This window comes from Myxocyprinus asiaticus, chromosome 1, assembly GCF_019703515.2.
Source record: "Myxocyprinus asiaticus isolate MX2 ecotype Aquarium Trade chromosome 1, UBuf_Myxa_2, whole genome shotgun sequence".
In the NCBI taxonomy this organism is placed as follows: domain Eukaryota; kingdom Metazoa; phylum Chordata; class Actinopteri; order Cypriniformes; family Catostomidae; genus Myxocyprinus; species Myxocyprinus asiaticus.
In genome coordinates, this window is record NC_059344.1 from 62,788,156 (window position 1) to 62,810,110 (window position 21,955).

The window sequence follows — 21,955 nt, forward strand, 5'->3', positions numbered from 1 at the left end:
GGGGTGGCACGTCTCAGGCACTTCACATGCAAGCAGGCAAATCTCAGCACCATCAAGAACCAATCAGGCCAAAAATCGGCCAAAGGGGAAAATTTATCGGCCAATGCGATAATAAAAAAATTGGGCCAATTTATCAGCCTCGACAATATGTCGGTCAACCACTAATTACTAATTTTGGAGGGTTTAAAGGCAGAAATGCGAAAGCACTTACATTAATTCTTCTGTTAAAACTCATTTATTATTTGAGCTGTAAAGTTGTTTAAATTGTCATTTTTAGTCATTTTAGGGTTTTAGGATTTGTTGACGACATCATCATGGCAACAAAATTGTAAAATTGACTATAACTTTACACAGAAAAGGTTGGTAAGTGATTCAATCACACTAAAATCATGTTAACACACATAATTGTGCTTAAGTTGTATTGAACCTGGAATATTCTTTAATGTATTAAAAGTCCTAAATGTAATAGGGTCATTCTACAGAAACGTCCACTTTTGGGGTAGCAAATTATAAATTTTAGTTTTAAACATTTAAACTTAGCTTACACTTTTGGTTAGTCCACATTATTATTATTATTTTAATATTGACTTAAAGAAAGCTTGTGCAATCTTTTTGTCACTGGTGCTACTTTATAGTTTTTGGAACAATAAATACATTTTAGAAATATTATTTCTAAATCTATTTTGCACATGTATTTACAGGCACAGAAGGATTGCTGTTATGGGGGGAAAAAAAGATTTTAAAAGAGATTTAGCTTTTACTCATTTACATCAGGTCTGTGAAAAGTGATTGTGTGTCATTTACTCATTTGCACCATCATATCTATGCTACAAAAATAAAAATATTTGAAGGTCAGTCACACAAATAGAATGATACAATCCTTAATATCCTTACTCTTGAATGAAATAACAGTCCATTCATTTACCCCCCAACAATATTTATACTATGATCAATGGAAACATGTAAATGCTTCATGCTGCAACCTTGAGTGTAGATGCTAGCGAAAAAGTCGCGTTACCTGAGGTAACCATAGCAACGATATGCCGATTGCTGAGCGCTTTCCGATAGGATCAGTATCGAACGGTACATCGGCAAATCTTAAGTTTTGTGATTACTTAACACTTAGTTTTAGATTTAAATATCACAATATATCACAAAATACTTGTGTTTCATTTAAAAGGTCTTAAACTAAGTAGTCATTTGACTAACTGTGATAGGGTCGCCAAACGCCACTTTGGAATACATGACCCTGATTTATACAAAGTAAACAAACAAACAAACAACACGTAAAAAAGAAGAAAAAGTATCGTTTGTATCACGATATTGTATCATTGCTCAATTCCCCTAAATCTTATATTTGAGGCCAAAGAAAATACACGAAAGTTTCATTTGTTAAATTATATGGCATATTATCTAAGGCATCTTTCAATGGACTGTGAATCGTGCATTCTTGCTGATACAATATTCCAGTTTTGGACCTGTGGTAGATTATGCATGTACCCTACCCTTGGCAGAGTAATGTATGTAGTGATTAAATATTTGGAGCAAGCAAAAATCACCCCTTCATAGTTGTTTAAATCAAGTGTGGATTCATGTGATTTGTTACACGTGACTATTTGTGACAGGGCTTGTTGATATTGTGCATGTACATATGAGGTTTATGTTCATATTAATAATAGTTATAGCATTGCACCCTCTAGTGGTTATGACGGATAAAAACTGATGAAGCCTCATTACATACAAACCACATCCATGCACTTCCAAACCATTTCAAAACTGCTGCTTTCACAAAAGAAAACTACCTTGTCACACTATATTAGCTGTCAATTTGATGTTGCGCAAACATTCATTTAAAACACTGCTAATTACGGCAGATTAGACCTTCGGTAAGAAATTATTTGGGTGAGAAGTAAAAAAGACTATTCCACAAGTATCCGATATGTTTTCAATGCAAGCTAAAATCAGTAACAAACATACCTAATATGCCAGAATCACATTCAGATTGAGGAAATGCACAATTTAGTGTTATAAAGTCAAAAGCAGAGCTGCCGCACAGATACAAAGCCAACTAACACTTCTCACGCTTTCAAAACAAACATAACATTGAAACTCAGGCATAATCGACTCATAATGAAAACAAAAAAAGGTAATAATATTTTAAACTCTCACCAAAGAGACTAATGAACATAGGCCTATAAAATGACGTATGCAAATGTGGTGTTCACTGTGCAAGCTGTTAAAAGCTGTCCCAGAGAAAGGTGTGGAACAGCAAGGCCACTGTTTTAGAGACAGCAATAAGGCAAACCCATTTTGGAGAACACATAGACATTACAAGAGTACTATGAACTGTAGACTGATTCTAAATTCACAAAACGTTTCCTTTTGAGTCAAATTAGGAAGGTCTTAAAGGGATAGTTTACTCAAAAATGAAAAGTATCCCATCATTTTCTCACCCTCATGTCGCTCCAAACCTGTATGCATTTCTTTCTTCTGTGTAACACAAAAGAAGATATTTTGAAAAATGTCTCAGTGTTTGTTTGTTTTTTTGTCCATACAATGAAAGTCAATGGGGTCCAGTGTTGTTTTGGACCCTTTTGACTTTCATTGTATGGACAAAAACAGTTGAAATTGGTTTTACCGATTAAACGATGCCAATAGTTGCATTTTGGAACTATCATTATCGGCAAAATCTATGGCCAATATAGTTGCCAATAGTTTTTTCACCATTCTTGCATTTCAAATAAGAGTCCCCAGAGTGTTTTGGGCCTGTTTATACATAAAATTCCCGTGTTATGCACCAAATCTTGAATATTGGTTGAACAATAAACTGCATCTGGGATTTTATGCATTTAGGACTCATTGTCTGTGCCTGTCATAAGCTATGTTTCCATCAATGTTTTTTTATTTTGGGATATCACATAAAAACTGCTGGATGGAAAAACACAAAGATGCGAATAAATACGTATAAAAAAAATTATACTCTCGCTTGAGATGGAGACATTTTTTATTCTATAAGAAGAAATGTGCATAAACTATGATGGAAACACATTTACCGACTAAACTCCTATTGAATTTGTTAGGAATAAAAGATACGCATAAAAAAGTTCATGTGACTAAATAACTTGTTAATATCTGGACTAACCAGCGGACCAATCATCGCATCTGAAATGTTGCTCTAATCATCCTGAAATATATATATAGAAAATCCAAAGCCTACAAAGAGTTTGCAGTGCAAATAAATCGAAAACAAACTTGAACTGTACGGAACAGGTTTATTGACACTTTTGAAAAATATCTTATAGATATGGTTTTTCGCATAAATTAAATTTGCAACTTGGATGGAAACAAAGCCAGTGTAAGGAAAGAACAAGAAATATTTTGACATTCTAAAAATCTATTTTAAAAACTATCGGCCGATTAATCGGTTATCGGCCTTTCCCACCAGCTTAGTTATCGGTATCGGCAAAATCCACTATCGGTCGACCTCTAGTTGAAACATTCTTCAAAACATCTTTTGTGTTCCACAGAAGAAAGAAAGTCATACAAGTTTGGACCGACATCAGGAACTATCCCTTTAACTAAAAGAGCACAAAACAATGAAATGAAATGCTTGACTTTAGTACACAAAGACAGCAAGCCCAATCTGAGGGAGGCCAAAATAAAACAATCGTTTCTTTAATTCTATGATCTGACCACTAGAGAAAAGCAAACTTTGGTGTTGAGAATCCCACCACTATTCCCTGTATTGCCCAAAACATCACTCATTTCCACAGATTTTAGCCTTGTCTGTATAAAACAAAACCACCGTGCCATTTCGATCCACAGACAGTCCATTACATCATCCAGTGACATACAGAAAGTCATTCATTGGATGACTCTGGGTGTAAATAAAGCCAACAGGTTATACCTGCTTCTTCCTAAATGACTCTGACTGAGATGAATAGAGATTTGAGATTTACTGGAAACAAGTAAGTTACAATTGAGATCATCGTTTCCTAAAAGTGGGTGGAAGCTAACAGATAGGAGTGATATATACACTATATATAATCATTTAGAGGTGGTCATATATGCCACTGGAGTTAGAATACATTAAAGATGACTAACCAGTTGTAGTTGACAGCTAGGCCCTATATGCAAAATGCTCATAAAAAGGGTAGGCGTTGTACCAACAGTCCGTGTTACTGTAGGTAAAAGTCTAAGTGAATTTGTAGAATTTTCTGCCACTGCCATTCACAAGCGTCTGTCTATACTGCATCAGATCCTTCATTCTGATAAGTAACAAATATTATAATACACCTCCACCAAAAGTACAGAGAGCAGTGTGTATGTGAATACGGACAGGCAGCTAAGGGTTATAAAGATGTCTTGACTCTCAGATGTTCTCTTGATAATTAGGTCTTCTTTTTGAGTTCTTCAAAGCGTCTTGACAGGTCGTCAAAGTCGATGTCGTCTGATGCGTTGGCGTTCCCTCCAAACGAGGATGCAGGAAGTGTGTCAGGAACAGACGGAAGCTCAGGAAGGGTCGTGTTGTCGTAGATCCGAGCAGACGGGGCTGGGCCTGAAGAGAAGGGAGAGCTTTTAGAATGGAGAAATTAACTAATTTAATACAATTATGGAAGAGAAAAATGTAGCCATATTATACCTGGGATCACCTGGGAAGGATCAGAGGGTTTGATTGATAACTCGTTGATCTTAAAGAAAAACATGGCATGTGTTAACAACTCCTCACATAAGACGCCACAAAAAAACAGACCTTAAAACTGATTGATATGGTGTAGAGTTAGTATTTTAAAATATCTGAGAACATTTTGTTATTAGTCCAAAACAATCTGGGAGTTAGGATGGACCCGTGCAACAACAGACCCCTGTAGTGAATATTTCATGGTTATACAGGTATGAAGGCAATAGGTAAGACTCCTAACAATCTTATGCACAGTGGAGGATTTTTTTGGGGGTAAATGCTTCTTGGTGAATCTCACAAAAGCAGGTCTGGGTCTTCTTTCACCCCAAAATTAAAAGTATAAATAAAATGATATTTTATTTAAAAAAGCCTATTGTAGGACCATTAAAGGAATATTCCGGGTTCAATGCAAGTTAAGCTCAATCGACAGCATTTGTGGCATAATGCTGATTACCACAAAAAATAATTTGACTCTTGTCTCTCATTTAAAAAAATTAATAAAAAATCGGAAGTGAATAGGGCCAGTTCATTAACATTAAAATACACCATTTCAAAAGTATAGTCACAAGATGAAACATAATATGCGTTAGCATGATTTTAGTGTGACAAAATCAGAGATTTACCAGCGTTACAGCATTTAACAGATAATAAATGAATGAACGTTACATTTATATAGCGCTTTTCTGACACTACACTCAAAGTGCTTTACACAGTGAACAGGGGACTCTCCTCAACCACCACCAGTGTGCAGCATCCACATGGATGATGCGACGGCAGCCATAGTGTGCCAGTACGCTCACCACACACACACCAGCTATTGGTGGAGAGGAGAGAGTGGAGTGATTGAGTCAATTAATGGATGGGGATTATTAGGAAGCCATGGTTGAGAAGGGCCAATAGGGGGAATTTGGCCAGGACACTGGGGTTACACCCCTACCCTACACCCTACCCAGATAACAGGGTTAAGCAGTGTTGCATCGTCATTGCAACAAAGTTGTAATATTGGTTATTAGCAATTTTATCATACTAAATTCATGTTATAAACATTATGCCACAAATGCTGTCAATTGAACTTAAATTTAACTGAACCCAGAACATTCCTTTAAGATTTTATTTGCATTGTGACATTATTTCCATGAGAATTCTGCACATTTCTCACCTCATTCTCATTACTGTAATGTGTTCAGATGTTGTACTTTTGAGTATGTTTGTAAATCTGATTATTCTCTTTACTGTGGGACAATCTTATTAAAATCTGCATAAATTAAACCAGTACAACAAACATTAACATCATGTATAAATATTTTACAACTGAAATGCCACATTTTTTTCGAATTACTTTCAATTTGACTGACTTGAGAAACTTACAGGACTTGATTACGGTGATGTTTTGAATATTTTTTTCACATTACAGTAATGAGAATTGTGTGTGGAGGGGGGGGGGGGGGGAGGATGTGCAAATGTTATTGGCCCTTAATTAAGCTTCAATTTCTTTTGTTCCTTTTGAATTTGGGGTGAAATATGACCCAGAAATGACAGACTATGTGAGATTCACTCTTAGTATTTTGTTTGTGGGTACATTACAGTCAATACTATGTATAACAACTTCAACAACAAAAGTATTTCCCCCAAAATTCCAACAAAGCAGTATAACTGCCACAAGAGAGATTAGAAGTTAGCATTCTCAACCCTTTGCAGCCCATTATTGCACATGCCCTATGAAGGCTCCCTGTGTAACAGAACAAAGTCACCATGTGAACTGTAATAAACTTCTCTTCCCTGAAAGGTGAACAGGTCGTCCCGTCTGTCTGGAAGGAGAGCACTTGCACTTACAGATTCATAGGTGGGGGGGCAGCTGGGGAGCTGTGGGGGCTGCCCTCCTCTTACTGGGGGCTGGAAGTTGTTAAAGCCATCATAGTTGCCAACTGGACCATTAAAAGGCTCCTATGAGAGGAAAATGGATTGTACACTGCTTTATAACTACACTTTGTATAAGACAAATAGTTAAATTGTAGGGCCAAAATGTTTACAACTGGTAAACAATTGACCCTTTGCTAAGCTCCCCCCTGTTGCTCACTCAGAAAAATTCCCATAGGAGTAAACAGGAGATTTCAGTGAATGGTACAATTACCAGTGAAATTCAGTGCTCATAAAGTGGGGGAAAAAATCAATGCATATTGTTTTAAGTGTGCTGGGATTAAAGCTGCATTGCATAATTTCTGCATCACTAGCACCACCGCAGGGAACTGCGAAAATAAACAATGTTTTCAACCAGCTTTACGAAACACCTTCGGTCTTCCATTAGCTGAACAAACAGAAAGCCTGGCCTCCAACTTGTTGTTTTATGTTGGACGGGCCTCTCAAAACAGACTTTTTATAATGCCACTGACACACAGTGTTTACGGTTTTTGAGTAAATTAACCTACCAGTGGTTTTACTCTGCATATTATGCTGGGATAGGAGAAAGTATTTTAACACTGAAAAAGTAACGCTCTTTTAGCTTCAAGTGTGACACATTTTCAATAAATAAATTGTTCAATTACACAGTAAAATGATTCAGAACTGCAGAGACTGAGAGTCTGAATCGTGGCAAGTGATTATCAGTAAACTAAAAAGAGAAAAGCCTCATTTGATAGTGATTACAACTGATAACATTAGTGCAAGTGAACAGAACGTTTCCACAGCATCATCATTATGGTACTCTGAAATCTCTGATCTCCTCTACTGTGACTTGAATCAATACGTAAATTAATAAAGTTATTAACATTAATTTACCTTGGAGCAAGTTTGGTGTTTATTGATGTTCTACATAGTAATTCGAGAAGTGCTGGCACTTAGTTTAATCGACCGACAGTATGCACTACAAGATTTGTTTAAAGGAAAAAATATATTGCATGTTTCTTTTCTGGGTACCTTGAGTCATTGTTACTATACTGTAAGTGCCCTGGCTACAACATTTCACATACTTTTGGATACTTTCTGTAAAATCCTTTTAAAACTATTCAAACACACAGGACTTCCATAGACAACTTATACTGGAACGAAGCAAAAGCTTTTCAGATAATATGGTGCAAAATTGGGGGCAGTGGTAGCTCAGCGGTTAAGGCTCTGGGTTACTGATCAGAAGGTCGGGGGTTCAAGCCCCAGCACTGCCAAGATGCCACTGTTGGGCCCTTGAGCAAGGCCCTTAACCCTATCTGCTCCAGGGGCGCCGTATCATGGCTGACCCTGCACTCTGACCCCAGCCTAGCTGGGATATGTGAAAAAGAAGAATTTCACCGTATATGTGCAAATGTATAATGTGTGATAAATAAAGAAAATTATAATTATTATAAATTGCTTTTGAGGTGGGGCTTAGCAAAGGGTGAATTGCTCAGTAGATTTGACTAACAGCTCCTTTGGGTGGTGGGTAGTTAAATGCTGTGGGCATGGGCATCGGCATTGGCATGGGCATAGGCATAGGCATGCCTACAGCTGGGGCAGTGAACCCTCCTCCACCACCTCCACCAGCTCCAGGCTTCTTAAAGTCACTGTCCACATTGATCAGATCGACTTCTTCACCCGTACACACCTCTGGCTGTGAGTAGAGTGTTACACGTGAGAAAACATTTAAACAAGCGCTATTTTAGATGACTGATATGGAAAGCAACAGGTAATTTGGTCTTACCCGAACCATGGCGTCAGGTTCGTAGGGGACGTTGTAGTTTTTGGCAATCTCAATGAGGTAACGCTCCACCAAAATCTTTGGAGGAGCCTCCACGCTCAGTTTGTGTATAAGCTATGGAAGCAATGTCATATATGAAATTACAGCTGCTAAAACTTGACTTGTATTTTACTAGACATATATATATCAGGGGTTTTAAAATATAACAAGCACCACTAATAGGGGTTATTTTTTTATGCCCATCACTACTAAACAAATATGCGTTCCATCATACCCTATCATTGACTGATCCGATCTGGTTTGTCCTGCAAAGCTTTCCGTACTCTTTGCTGTATTTGGCACACAGCTGGTCTGAAACCTGTGAAAGGAAAGAAAGACATACATGATCCATACTGGATTTAGAGAAATGCATCCACAGCAATTAAGATTAAATAGATCAAATTATACACACAATCTTCAACTCTGCGATTTCTGATTGCAGACGGGGTGCAGCCCAGATGAGTGTGGACACTGCTTCCTGTAGACCAGGGTCGAGTTCTCTGAAGAAAAGACAGATCAAAGACAGTGAGTGTCAATTCATATAAATGAGATAGAGATGGTGATAATATAAGAGTCTTTGATTTACTTCATGGACTGTATTAAGCCAAAGCGGGTGAGCAGCAGATCACAGTATAACTCCAGGATCTCCATGGCCTCCACCAAATAATCTTCTCTGATGATGTGCTCGACTCTGATCCTCGCACGCTCATCTTTGCCCGCCGACAGGTAGTCTGAGATTTCCTTACGAGCCTTCTGGGCTAATTCAGCTAAGAAGAGACTAAATTAATTATCTTTTAAATGCATGGGTGTTTAGCCAAACATTATTACATACTCTGATCTTTAGCGACATAGCATGTATCGAAGACAATTAGAAAATAATAGAAAACAATATGTTCTGATATCGAACACATTAAGCTACACATAACACACAAGCTATATGTTTCTCAGGCACATTTCAAGTTTAAAATATATGCACAACAACAAATGACAATAGCCAAATCATGCTGTTCAATTGTTACACTTGCTATAGTTGCTATAGTAAGCCAGCAAAATCGTATAGCCCTTCCATTCGTAAAAGTGACCACATATCGTTTGAGGTGGATGGGGAAAGAATACCGGTGATGGCAGAACAGTCTTTATATCAAATGTTTGATATAAAATTCAAACTAACACATGTCTGGACGTTCAAAAATTTCCCAAAATATTTTCTGGGATGTTTTATTTTTTTTCTTAAAAGATGTCATTAGCTGGTGATCGGCTACACCTGATGCAGCCCACATCAAAGGCATGACAACAAGCTCATAAATGGAGTGATAAAGCAGGGAGAGATCTACAATATGCAGTGAGTGAGAAAATCTCAGAAAAAAGCAAAATATCATGCAGGGGTTGAAACCGCATAGCTGGCCTGCGTCAGGCCAACTGTAGCTATTCTGAAGTTTACAAGACCCTAAAGGCAGAGAAAATCCCTATTTCTCTATCAGCTATTAAGAGAATAGGTCAACGCTTTGAAACAACAGGTGATGTTGCCAGAAAGAAAAGATCTGGAAGGCCCAAAGCCTCAAGAGGGATGACCACATGCTGAAATCTACAGTTCTCAAAGATGGGACAAAAAAGCCTACAAAAATTCAAGACCCCAGAAAACAAGACTCTTTCAAGAAGAACAATAACCAGAAGGTTATCTAATGCCGGTTTTGTGTCTAGGAGGTGTGTTGAAAAGCCATTGCTGTCTCATAAAAACATCAAAGACACATTTTTGGCAGAATATGGAAAGCTTGATTGAGAGTGGTTCAGCAGAGTTGTGTGGAGTAATGAATCATGATTTGAGTTGCATGGTGATGCTCCAGAGAGGTGTCTTGGAAGATCTGGTGAGAAATTCAATAGTGAATGCATCTCTACCACAGTGAAGCATGGAGGAAGAGGTGTCATGGTGTGGGGAGCCTTTTCAGCTGCTGGTACTGGTGAGCTGCTTCACTGTGAAAAGTCCATTAATGCTTTGGAGTACAGGAGAATATTACAGGAAGGCTTTCTTCCCACAACTGAAAAGATGTTTTCTAAAGAGGAACGATCAGATGTTATAAGACAATACTCCTGCCTACACTGCAAAGACCACCAAGAAGTGGCTTGAGAACAAGTCCATCAGGCTCATGTTTTGTCCTGGTCAGAGTCCAGATTTGAACCCTATAGAGAATATTTGTTTGAAGCCATCAACACTGAGTGGAACAACACTGACTCTTCTTTCTGTAAAAAGCTGTCTGCAAGTTTACCCACAAGACTGAAACATTTAAAGATATCAAAGGGAAAAACTATCCCATACTAAGTTACTTTATTTGTTCAATTCTTGCTAATTTCCTGACCATTGATTTGTGGTTAAGACCATTAAAAGCTTAATGTTTGCCATTTTGGGCTTGTCCCATTTTTTCCCCCCTAAGAGTGTAGTACTCATTTGTCTTGTAATAAACAAAGAAATATATATCCTATGATAGTTAACTTATATAGATAAAGGATATGAAGAATATGATTTATGGAAGTACAAAAAAGTAACAATATTACATATCTCGGGTCTATAATGACCCTAAACACTTTTGGGAATTAAGTTATAAATACATATATATTTTTTGCAATTTGTACTTTTTTTTTTTGTAACAATATTTACAAGAGAAAGGTTGAGGAATACTAAAGAGGTGTGGGTACAACTCCAAAAAATGGATGAGGTACAGGGGGTGGAATGAGGTCCCGGGTCTCTAAAGACCCGAGGTAAGCATTAAAGGGTTACAATCAACATGAAATGGTGTGCACAACCCATTTTAATTCCATAAAGTTATTAATGTTATTCATTGAGAAAAATGTTGAGTGGGAATTGATTGGATCGTGAATAGTAGTCTCTCTATGTCAGGCGGTTGGAGGGGAAGGGGTTGAAAAATTAAGGCGGCAATATACTAGTAGGGAAATCAAAGAAAGTATGAGAGTGATGTCATTCAAACGATATCTAGCCAAAAACGTAGGCTTTCTTGGGTTTGTTGCAGTGATTCATGCACCAGTGAACCGTGCATAACATGCAACAAGAATGCAAACAGGGTCCATTTCGATTTCATGTTGATTTTAATTCAGATTTCAAACTTAAATTAGAACTTAGCAGACCTGAAACATCAAAATGTGTCAAACTTGGAGATAACTTACTTTTTTTCTTCTCGAGAAGTTTGAGGCGGTTTATGACGAGCCTGAGATTGACACGAAGTCTCTCTGATTTAAATCCTCCACCAAGCATGATGGAGCTCTGTGGACAAACATCAAACAAAAATCAAACATGAGACAAAAGGGGCAAAAAAGTGTCCCAGTGTCCTGGGTAGCTGATACGTTATCAAAGCGATTGCTCAAGATCACACAGACATCAGTATTTGAGCTAAGACATCCAGTTTGGTTAGTGATGTCACTGCCGTTTCATGACAACAGCACAGGTGAGCTGTAAGAGGTTTAACTTGATCTTTTTAAGTTAGTCTAACTTCCAGGGACCCCAAAAACATTGCAAATGATAAAAGTAATCCCCCAAGTCATATCACAACCAGTCAAATAAGTATTAGCATTACTGGTGTACAGTGATTTAAGTACATCACCAAGATAAAGATATATAGTTGGCTAACATAAATGAGGTTTTATTGAAATTGTGAGAATAATAATAATGCTTATTGCTGAGCCCGGCACGCTATTTATTGTATGTACAGGAGTACTCAAGGGTACTTTAAAGAAGAATAAACTGGGTATCAACATGGTGGTATAACCATGGCACTTTTAGATTTCTATTGATTTGGAAATAATGGTTTGTTTGTTTACACTGTTCCTATATACGGTTTTATTCTAAATTTAGAAACAATAAAGGGGATTTAATCACAGCAAAGAGCCAACCTAACAGCGTTGGGTAAGTTACTCTTAAAAGTACTGGATTACTAACTACTAATTACATCTTCTACAGTGTAATTAGATTACTGTACTAATTATCTGTCTGAAAACGTATTACTAATTACTTTCTAAAAACCCGTATCAACCTCGACTAGATGAAAAACACAAGGATAGACATGAAACCATTCTTTTAATTCTTTCAAATAAATCATATAAAATCAAATACATTATTCATGAACTGGCCAAAGAATTTAAAGGGGCGGCGTTAAATTAGAAAACATATTTTAACATTAGACGTTAAGTTTCGATTTTAAATTCACTATTGTTTTATATAGAATTGTTCTAGTGTATATACAGTATTTAACACAATTACATCAGAAGTAACTGTAATTAAATTACTGAAAAATTAAGAGTAATCCCTTACTTTACTTTTTTCAATGAAAAAGTAATTTAATTACAGTGATTAATTACTTGGTAATGCATTACACCCAACACTGCAACCTAATATGACATTAAAAAAAACAAGCGAATAATTTAATTAAAATAAAGCACATTACAGTTACAAATATAAAACAATAACAACAGAATTAAAGTACAAATAGTTACTATAAATGCTGATTGTTTATTAATATGAGTCACAAGAGAGTCCGAAAGACACATCATCAAGCAGTCTGTTTTTATCTATATTAATGCATCTATATTAAACTCTAAAAGATGCATAAATGACACAAATAACACTTTGGAAAACATGTTTAAAGCTGTCAATAATCTAATGGCTCAAACTAGGAAGACTCGATTAGCTGAGCGGCTAACAGGAGCCGAGTCACCAAAGTAAACAAAGATTTAAGAAAACATGTAGACTTTAGCAAAACACCAAAGGTTCATGAATGATCGATAAAGACAATACAGACAGGTAATAAATGTTATATTTACATGTGAGATTGGTTTCGATGAGAGTGACGGAGACACGCTGAGCGACTGATCAGTTCGCCTTCACTTCCGCACTGGGCGTCATTTCGCTCATGACGTCACGCGTCACGTGATCGCCGGTGGAAATGAGGGGATACACCACCTGTCAGTAGGGTGGAGAAATCACATGCGCTGGATGATGTCATGTTTATGTTGATAGAGAATGTAGATAATCAGGGTGGCATGACACGTCTGATTTCACAACTCCATAATTAGGCCAAATTAGCTCATAGAATGTAAGTCTACAAGAATAGGGGTTTTAAAAAATGTTGATGCCAAGGACCCCCAAAATATGAGAATCACCTTGTGAGGGGACCCCCTTTTAAACTATAGTCACTATATATTTTTGTGTGATTTTTTTGTTTTGTTTTGTTTATATAGTAGTTAATATACTATGTATATATAGGCCTATATCTTTAAAAAAAATATATCTGTAGGGATGCACCAATGTATCAGCCAATTATTAAATAAATCAAACCCGTCTGCTATAAATATCGATATAAAGCAACAACATCAACCATCAGTTTTTCATATCGGCATTTTCATGCTTATGCAGTCATTTTCATGCTTATGGTTGCATAAGCCTGATGGTTTATAATTAATTACTAAATAAAGGCTACACGGGGTAAAAGGCTCCTTTGATTCTGTTTTCTCCCAAAACACTAAATAGCATCAAAAACTACCACAGGACTTTCCTAAACACCTGTGTGTCACTATGCACTGCAAAACTTCGCTCTTCCATGAGATCGTTGCGTGTGGTGTCTAAATGTTGATTTAGAAGTATTTTGATCTAATATTTAATTTAAAAAAAATTAATATATATATATATATATAAAAATGCAATAACTGTCCAATAAGTGAATGATAGTATTTGGGGTAAAAACCACCCCTGTTGCAGGGGCTAAAGGCCCCTATAAAACACATTGTTTTTCTTTAGTGGGGCGATAAGATTTGTTATGAAGATTGTTCAAAGTGGGATCATCCAATCATAATAGAGATTAGTTTGTTTATAAAACACTTAAGATGTAATGAAATGTCAAATGTGATTGAAATGAACAAGAAATGATGCACTCTTTTATGTAGTTATTTTGAATACGCATTATATTAATTTGTTAAAAAAAACAAAACATAATAAAGCATCTTGCTATCTCAAAAGTATTTGCATATGTTGGCAAATTGTGCCCTATAACTATTGCCCCGGTACGTACACTATATCAATAATAAAAATAAAAAAAAACCTGGGGGCCTTTTACCCAAAGTGAGGGAGGCTTTTACCCCAGGTGTGGTGTAAAAGGCCCCCTTTACCACCTTTTATACAAAAAAAATAAAAATAAAAATAAAAATAAAAATTATTCAAAACAACTTTCTGTTGTTATTTGTTTTTCACACAAATGAAAATTAATGTATTTCTTGAATCTTGATACACTTTATGACCAGAAAAAAAGCCTTTGTGGGCGTGCCTTTAGCCCCGTTATACCCTACTTTTGTTAAAATCTGAATCAAATCAGCCGAAAATGTTCATAGCGGTACATCACTATTTTCTGGAAAATATTTAGCCACTATGTACTACATTGACAGTGTACCTGTTTTCTTATAAGTAATGTTAAATGTATAAACCTGGAGGAAAACATTTTGACAGCTGAAAGGGTAATAATGTCAAGTTTGGTAAATATATATATATATATATATATATATATATATATATATATATATATATATATATATATATATATATATATATATATATATAACAACTCTGTACTAGACTATTGGAAATAATACACTTTTTAGGTTTATTATTATTTTTAAAAAGTAAATTTTGGTACTGACACATACCTTGAAGTATTCGCTACAAAACAGCTGAATATTTCCACCAATATGGCCAAGAAAAAAAATTTGATTCATTTAATAATGAACTGTAGTATCGGGGCCTGGGTAGCTCATCGAGTACTGATGCTGACTACCACCCCACAGTCACGTGTTCGAATCCAGGGTGTGCTGAGTGACTCCAGCCAGGTCTCCTAAGCAACCAAATTGGCCCGGTCACATGGGGTAACCTCCTCGTGGTCGCTATAATGTAGTACTTGCTCTCAGTGGGGCACGTGGTGAGTTGTGCGTGGATGCCACGGAGAATAGCGAGGGCCTCCACACATGCTATGTCTCCGCTGTAACGTGCTCAACAAGCCACGTGATGAGATGCACGGGTTGACGGTCTCAGACGTGGAGGCAACTGAGATTCGTCCTCCACCACCCGGATTGAGTCACTACGCCACCACGAGGACTTAGAGCACACTGGGAATTGGGCATGCCAAATTGGGGAGAAAAGGTGAGGGGAAAAAATAAATAATAAAATAATGAACTGTAGAGGGGGCATTTGTCACACTTCATGGGATAAGTTGTCACAATGGAATCTGCCATTAAATAGTCTATTATAGGCTTTTCAGCTAAATGTAAACAGTAAAAAATAAAAAACACAAAACAATGAATGAAACTGCAAAAGTAGAAATATAGTAACATATAAAGTACATTGTTTTAGCCAACAAATACATATAAATAAATTATATAGTTAAAAACATTCAGAACACACAAAATTAGAATATTAAGTCTTTGGGGAATAGATTGTCTGTTTAAGCCTTACCTTATAATTTGCAGTAGGTCTTTTTCACACTCCGGGTTTTGGAACGCAGAAGTAAACGTTTGCAGGGTAAACTTCAACAGCGGTGAATGGGAGATCACAGCAAATGTTATTTTCACTTACCCATTTGCTCCAAGAGCAAAAGAAAAAGTCCACTATTGCATTTGAATTACTTTCCAGAAGAGGAAAAAAAATAGAGAGTTGTGGATTAAGACCGTCAGATGTGAGAAGATGCCAAATTTACTGTCACTCTCTCAGTAGCTGTAACAGAAACCCCCTCACAGCTGTGCTAACTCATTTTTTAAAACTAATTCCAGGGTAATATAACACAAAGATCAATGTTATAAATTTACACACAATATTAAAAAAAGTTATCATACAAAAAATGTGCAAGATTTACGCTGCTAAATAAAGCAGAAACGCGTCATCACAGTCTGTGAAAGTGAGCATAAGATCATACTGTGTAACTGTTTTAATTTTATGTATATCTGGTATTATTGATCCTGAAGAAAAAATTCTCATTAATAAAAAAAAAAAAAAAAAAAGATCATACTGTGACGGCAATGCTGGTTTAACTGGCAAATTTTATAAGACATTTCAAGAAGACCTTAAGAAATATTGGAAGCTGAGAAAATGTTGCCCTCAATGTCTCAGAGTATAATTACCCTTCTTCCAAAATCAGGTAAAGAGCCACTTAGTATTGATAATTGGAGGCCTATATCATTACTGAATAATGATGCCAAATTATTATCAATTCTGCTTGCAGAAAGACTGAAATTATGTTTGGATGAAATCATTGATCATTGCCAATCTGGATTTATGTGTGCAGATTCATGGCTGATGGCATATAAACACAATTTCTGTCCTCATAGATGTTTGATTTGGAATAATAAGGATATCAAGTACAAAAATAAAACACTTTACTTTGAATATTGGTTTAAAAATAACATCTTATTAGTGACACAGTTGTTCCACCCCAACGGTTATCTACTTTCATACAGTGAATCTTTAAGCAAATATAAACTTCCAGCATCTGCTAAGGAATTCGCAATTGTCTTTGATGCTTTTCCATCTGGACTCCTTCAGTTGTTGTGTTTTGCTGAAGTTGCAGATTCGAATCCTACAGTTGATTTTAATTGAATATTAAATGGTTTGAGTATTATTGATAATAAATGCAACAATAGTTTCCTATTAAGCCAGTTAAGAGACCCCCAGCAAAAAAAGCTTTTGGAATTCACGTTTTCAAGATGTTAAGTGGGAGGACGTTTTCATGGTCTTTAGGAGATATTGTGTCACCAGTATAATAAGGGATGTTTCGTTTAAAATTATTCATTGCTTTTACCCTGTAAATCAGGTATTGACTTGTGTGTTTTGCAGTTCAGCACTGAGAGTATTGTGCATCTTTTCTTTGATTGTATTTGTACTAAATTGTTTTGGTGTAACTGAGTTGTTTTTCTTTTTTGTTTTTTTTTTAAGGAGATCACTGGGACTGAGATTATTTTGGAAGTTGAAGATGTCTTATTGTTTTATGATAAACCCTTAGAAAATAAGTTATGTGTTATGTCATGAACCTATTTATTATTTTAGGTAAATATTATATCCATAAATGTAGATGGTCAAAGAAAATCCCACATTTTGGACAATTTTAGTTTGAGCTCTATCAGTACCTTGAAACTTTGAAGGGTGTAAGGAACACCAAGGCAACAAAGACTCTGGACTGTTGTAGAGCCTTGAACTTTCACCCATGTTAGACACCCCTGCATCTATGGCTTTTGAATGTATTATACCCCTTTGTACATAGTTATGCTTTTCTGTTACTTTGCTTGTTTATACCTTTTCCCTTTAATTCTTCTGTTATGTGAACTGCAACAATAAAGCATTTATAAAAAAAAATAATAATAATAAAATAAAAAGCTCATGCTGTGATCTGTGACTGTGATTTTTTGTTTGGTTTTTTTTTGTTGTTGTTGTTGTTTTTTGCTCTCACTGCTGCCATCTCTTGGACATAGAAGGAGAAACAATTCACCTGCACTGCTTATTTATGTATTTATTTATTTATTTGGTCTCATAACACTTAGTCAAAACCTAAATGCGATCCAATTGTTTAATAAAAAAAAAAAAATGGTAAAAAATAAAATTAAATGCAGAAAAAAAAAATAATAATTGTGAAAATGTTCCTCGTGATGTTTTTTTTATATTTTTATTTTATTTTATTTTTTTATTTTTTTTATGCAACTTTATTGAGAAAGATCTGGCTAACACAGTAATCAATTAACAGTAGAATATAATCGAAATACAATACAGACTGAGCAGATAACCAGAAAAATGAAAAAAATGCATAAGAATAAATAAATTTAATAAATAAAATAAGTAAAAGGTAGAGGTCTAATCAGATAACAATACATCTATATACATCAAGACTTTAGTTTTTATACATGATGGTGCTTTTTTTATATATATATATCATTTTTTAACTCATTCAAGAAGACAAGAAACAGAGGTCTGACATTAATAAATCTACATCTATGGATAGATTGTTCAGCCATAATAAGAAAGCTGATATACATAGTTTCCCTTTTTTTGTCCTCCATTAAAACACCAAATTTAATATCATTAAATATCAACTTGGGTGAATATGTTTCCTCTAGATGTAGCAGAGGGAGTTTAAATGTGTTTGTATTACAGGGCTGAAGGCCCGCACGTTGTCTCTAATTGGTCAGGTACAATGGGTCTAAATAATAATTCTCTTATTTTCAATCCAATGACTATTAAAGTTTTTCAGTGTCATTATTCAGGCAGCTGTTAAAGCTATTTCTAACCTGAATGACAAAGTGGCTGTGAGGGATAGACTTTGACGTAATGCAGATGAGCACACAACCTAAAAAATACGTCTTCCAGATGTAAACACACACATCGGACAGACATCTAGTGATGTATGTGCTATCAGGATATTCTATGCAAGTTCGTAAAGGCAAAACAAGCTTGATTTCACACGTCATTGTGTTCTGAAATGTGTCAGACCTAGAGTTGGGGAGGGGTGGGTGGGATCACGGCCCCTAACATCCTCCACAGTGTTAGCAATAAATGCGTTGAGTTAATATGCGTTATTAATACAAATTGTATACCCTTTCTTATACACTGAAATTAGAACTTTCCTGACCCCTGACTTAGAAAAATTTTATAGGTAAAAAATATATTTATTTTTATCTTTTCGATTATTTGTCTTCTTTATCTTATGTACACATTTTGGTTGGTTTATATGTTTTTTTTTTTTTTTTTTTCCTTCACCTGTACTTGTCAGGTACTGCCTGTACTTCCAACAGTTTTAGCACCATTTGTGGACTTTACGGACGGTCCTTTACCTACAATAGGCACATTTTCCAACTTATATCAATGATAAATTAGCGATCGGGAACGATTTCACCGTGACGCCATCTGACCAGCTTAAATACGGGACAAATCGCGTCCCGTATTAATTTGATACGGGACGCATAATTGTATCTTTAAATATATTTTACGGGAAGTGTTGCAACCCTAGTCAGACCACAAATAATAACACAATGCAACTAGTACGTGTTACATTCTCAACCTTGCAGCAAGGGACACAATATAGTGCAATAGTGCCCGCCCACTTTTCAGCAGTCTGGGTTCCAGAAGTGTTTTTTCCCATTAATTTTTTTGCATAGGCTTTTCATGATTTCCTCCATAAAAGTGTTGTAATCCATGAATCACACAACATTACAATCTTTGTTTTGAGACAAGTATTTGAAAGTCAGACAAAAAGACAAAGGCACAAGACTGCGTACTCAACGTCTTTCATAGATTTGAGGGCACAGACTACAATCCCATGAAGCATTGCTCAATTCCCAATGTACTCTAAGTCCTCGTGGTGGCATAGTGACTCGCCTCAATCCGGGTGGCGGAGGACGAATCTCAGTTGCCTCCACGTCTGAGACAGTCAATCCGTGCATCTTATCACGTGGCTTGTTGAGCACGTTACCATGGAGATGAAGCGCATGTGGAGGTTTCACGCTATTCTCCGCAGCATCCATACACAACTCACCAAGCACCCCACCGAGAGCAAGAACCACATTATAGCAACCACAAGGAGGTTAACCCAACGTGACTCTACCCTCCCTAGCAACCGGGCCAATTGGTTGCTTAGGAAGCCTGACTGGAGTAACACAGCACACCCCCTGGATTCAAACTTGCGACTCCAGGTGTGGTAGTCAGCGGCTTTACCACTGAGCTACCCAGACCCCCTGAATCTAATGAAAAAAATCTGATGTTTACAAATATACAGTATCAGTAGTTCAAGGATGAAGGGAGACCACGTCTTTCACATTGTGTCATTGGAGTGGGCGGTTGCTCCTGGGCTAGTTTCGTGAGCTGTGTTGGCCAGTTCTCTGATTGAAGCTTTCTGTGCTGTACCATGGGTAATGTAGTTGTTCACCAGGAATTCCACTACCAAACACAATTTTTAAACAATAAAGTTGAAATAACACAGACTGAAGACTTCAACGGAAATCGATGAACAACCTCGGAGCTCATGGTAGTTCTGCCTTTAATGGTTTATAAGTTATCATTGATAATCAGTTCATCTCTGGGAAAAATGAATGGGATTTTTACTTCCAGAACCAGATGGTTGCTCTCTATAGCAAGATTACTGTGTCCGCATCTACAGTGTTTTCTCTTTCAACTCAACTACTGTCATGGCGTAGTGACAGTTTGAAAATAAAATTGCTGAGCGAGTAAGTTAAAGTCAGTCTATTTATAGCAACTTACCTGAATAATAACACATCCAGTTTAATAACAGACGTTGAATGTAACTCTATCGCCCCCTTGAGTGGTGAGGTTTGTTCCCGACATAGTATCGGAAGAACGCACTTTAAGCATCCTGATGAAGCAATATGGTGGCAAAGTGCTCGCATCTGCGTTCACGTACTTGTGTATGTGTACAAGTACACCTTTATTCTGCGTTCACGTTATGTCGGAATTACAGTAATTACGGGATGGCAACTCATAATTCTCCTCGGAGCTGTTCACATTCTCGGACCCCGTTTTTATTCTTTTCAGGTTACACTCATGATGCCAAAACGGCTTTGCTGGTAATAACAGCAAAAATATTTATCACTACATTAATTCACCTCTATATGTTCTCGCAAAATGTTTGAGGACAAAGAAAGTGCTACAGGTAAAAATGGCATAACAAATTGGTATATCAAACAGAAATAAGTGTTCATCTACCTTATTCACAGTTGCACCATCTAGAATTTTTATAGGGAATGACAACGAGGGAGTGAGGAATAGACATACAGTCACTTCAATGGCACGCACAGTATATAGCTGCATTATGCTCCTAGATCACATCTGATTTTCCACAGCTTATGTTGTCTGGAGTTTTTGTCTACTGAATGTTCTTGGACAGATATGTTTTCCATGTTTTGTCTGCAGAACAATCCAAAAACACTTTAAACAGCAGTACAGCCCATTGAAGAGACTGTACGTCTATCCGTCACAGCCTCGTTGTCATTCCCGTCAACAATTAAAGATGGTGCTGCTGTGAATAAGGTCTATTGCTTTTAACTGTTGAGGCCACTGCCATTTTGGTTCTTGTTACTAGACGTCACGAATGTCAAGTCGGAGCTTTCATCGAATTCCGAGTTTACAATAAATGTTTTATTTCCATTTTAGACATGTAGTAGAAACAATAATAAAAAATAAAAATAAAAATGACAAAGACAGTTCCCTTGCTTTGCCAGGTTTGTTTCTGTTGCAGTTCTGCAAGATTCACATGCAAGAAAAAAACTTCACAATCGTGTGACACAGACAAGTAGAGAGATAGGAATGTGATGTGACTGAACTCCACAAGAGGAGCAAATGAGATGAGCCGCACTGCATTTCATCGCATCAGTCCACAGACACAACACTTCCACATTCCGACAATCCACACAGTAAACTTTTCACTAGTCACTCCAACGTCATTGAGTGCTTTTCATTCCAGTTTAAGGAGAGAGAACTACATTGTGTGGATGATTTTAGCGCCCCCTCAGTGAGTCACTAGTGAATGAGG

At 36.5% G+C, this 21,955-nt stretch overlaps 1 protein-coding gene across 2 annotated transcripts; it reads right to left on the minus strand.

The window, feature by feature from the left end:
- Window positions 1-1,928: 1,928 nt before the first annotated feature.
- On the minus strand, window positions 1,929-13,298 carry LOC127447414 (IST1 homolog). 2 transcript variants are annotated; one of them, XM_051709291.1, is made up of 10 exons: window positions 13,212-13,298; window positions 11,562-11,658; window positions 8,971-9,151; window positions 8,797-8,884; window positions 8,620-8,703; window positions 8,349-8,459; window positions 8,073-8,258; window positions 6,515-6,625; window positions 4,643-4,691; window positions 1,929-4,558 (listed from the first exon to the last, which is right to left on the minus strand). In XM_051709291.1, the coding sequence occupies exons 2-10, from the start codon at window positions 11,647-11,649 to the stop codon at window positions 4,392-4,394; spliced, it is 1,065 nt and encodes a 354-aa protein (XP_051565251.1). In that variant the 5' UTR covers window positions 11,650-11,658; window positions 13,212-13,298; the 3' UTR covers window positions 1,929-4,391. The 2 variants fall into 2 exon arrangements, with proteins under 2 accessions (XP_051565251.1, XP_051565259.1); XM_051709299.1 differs by lacking the exon at window positions 8,073-8,258.
- Window positions 13,299-21,955: the final 8,657 nt, after the last annotated feature.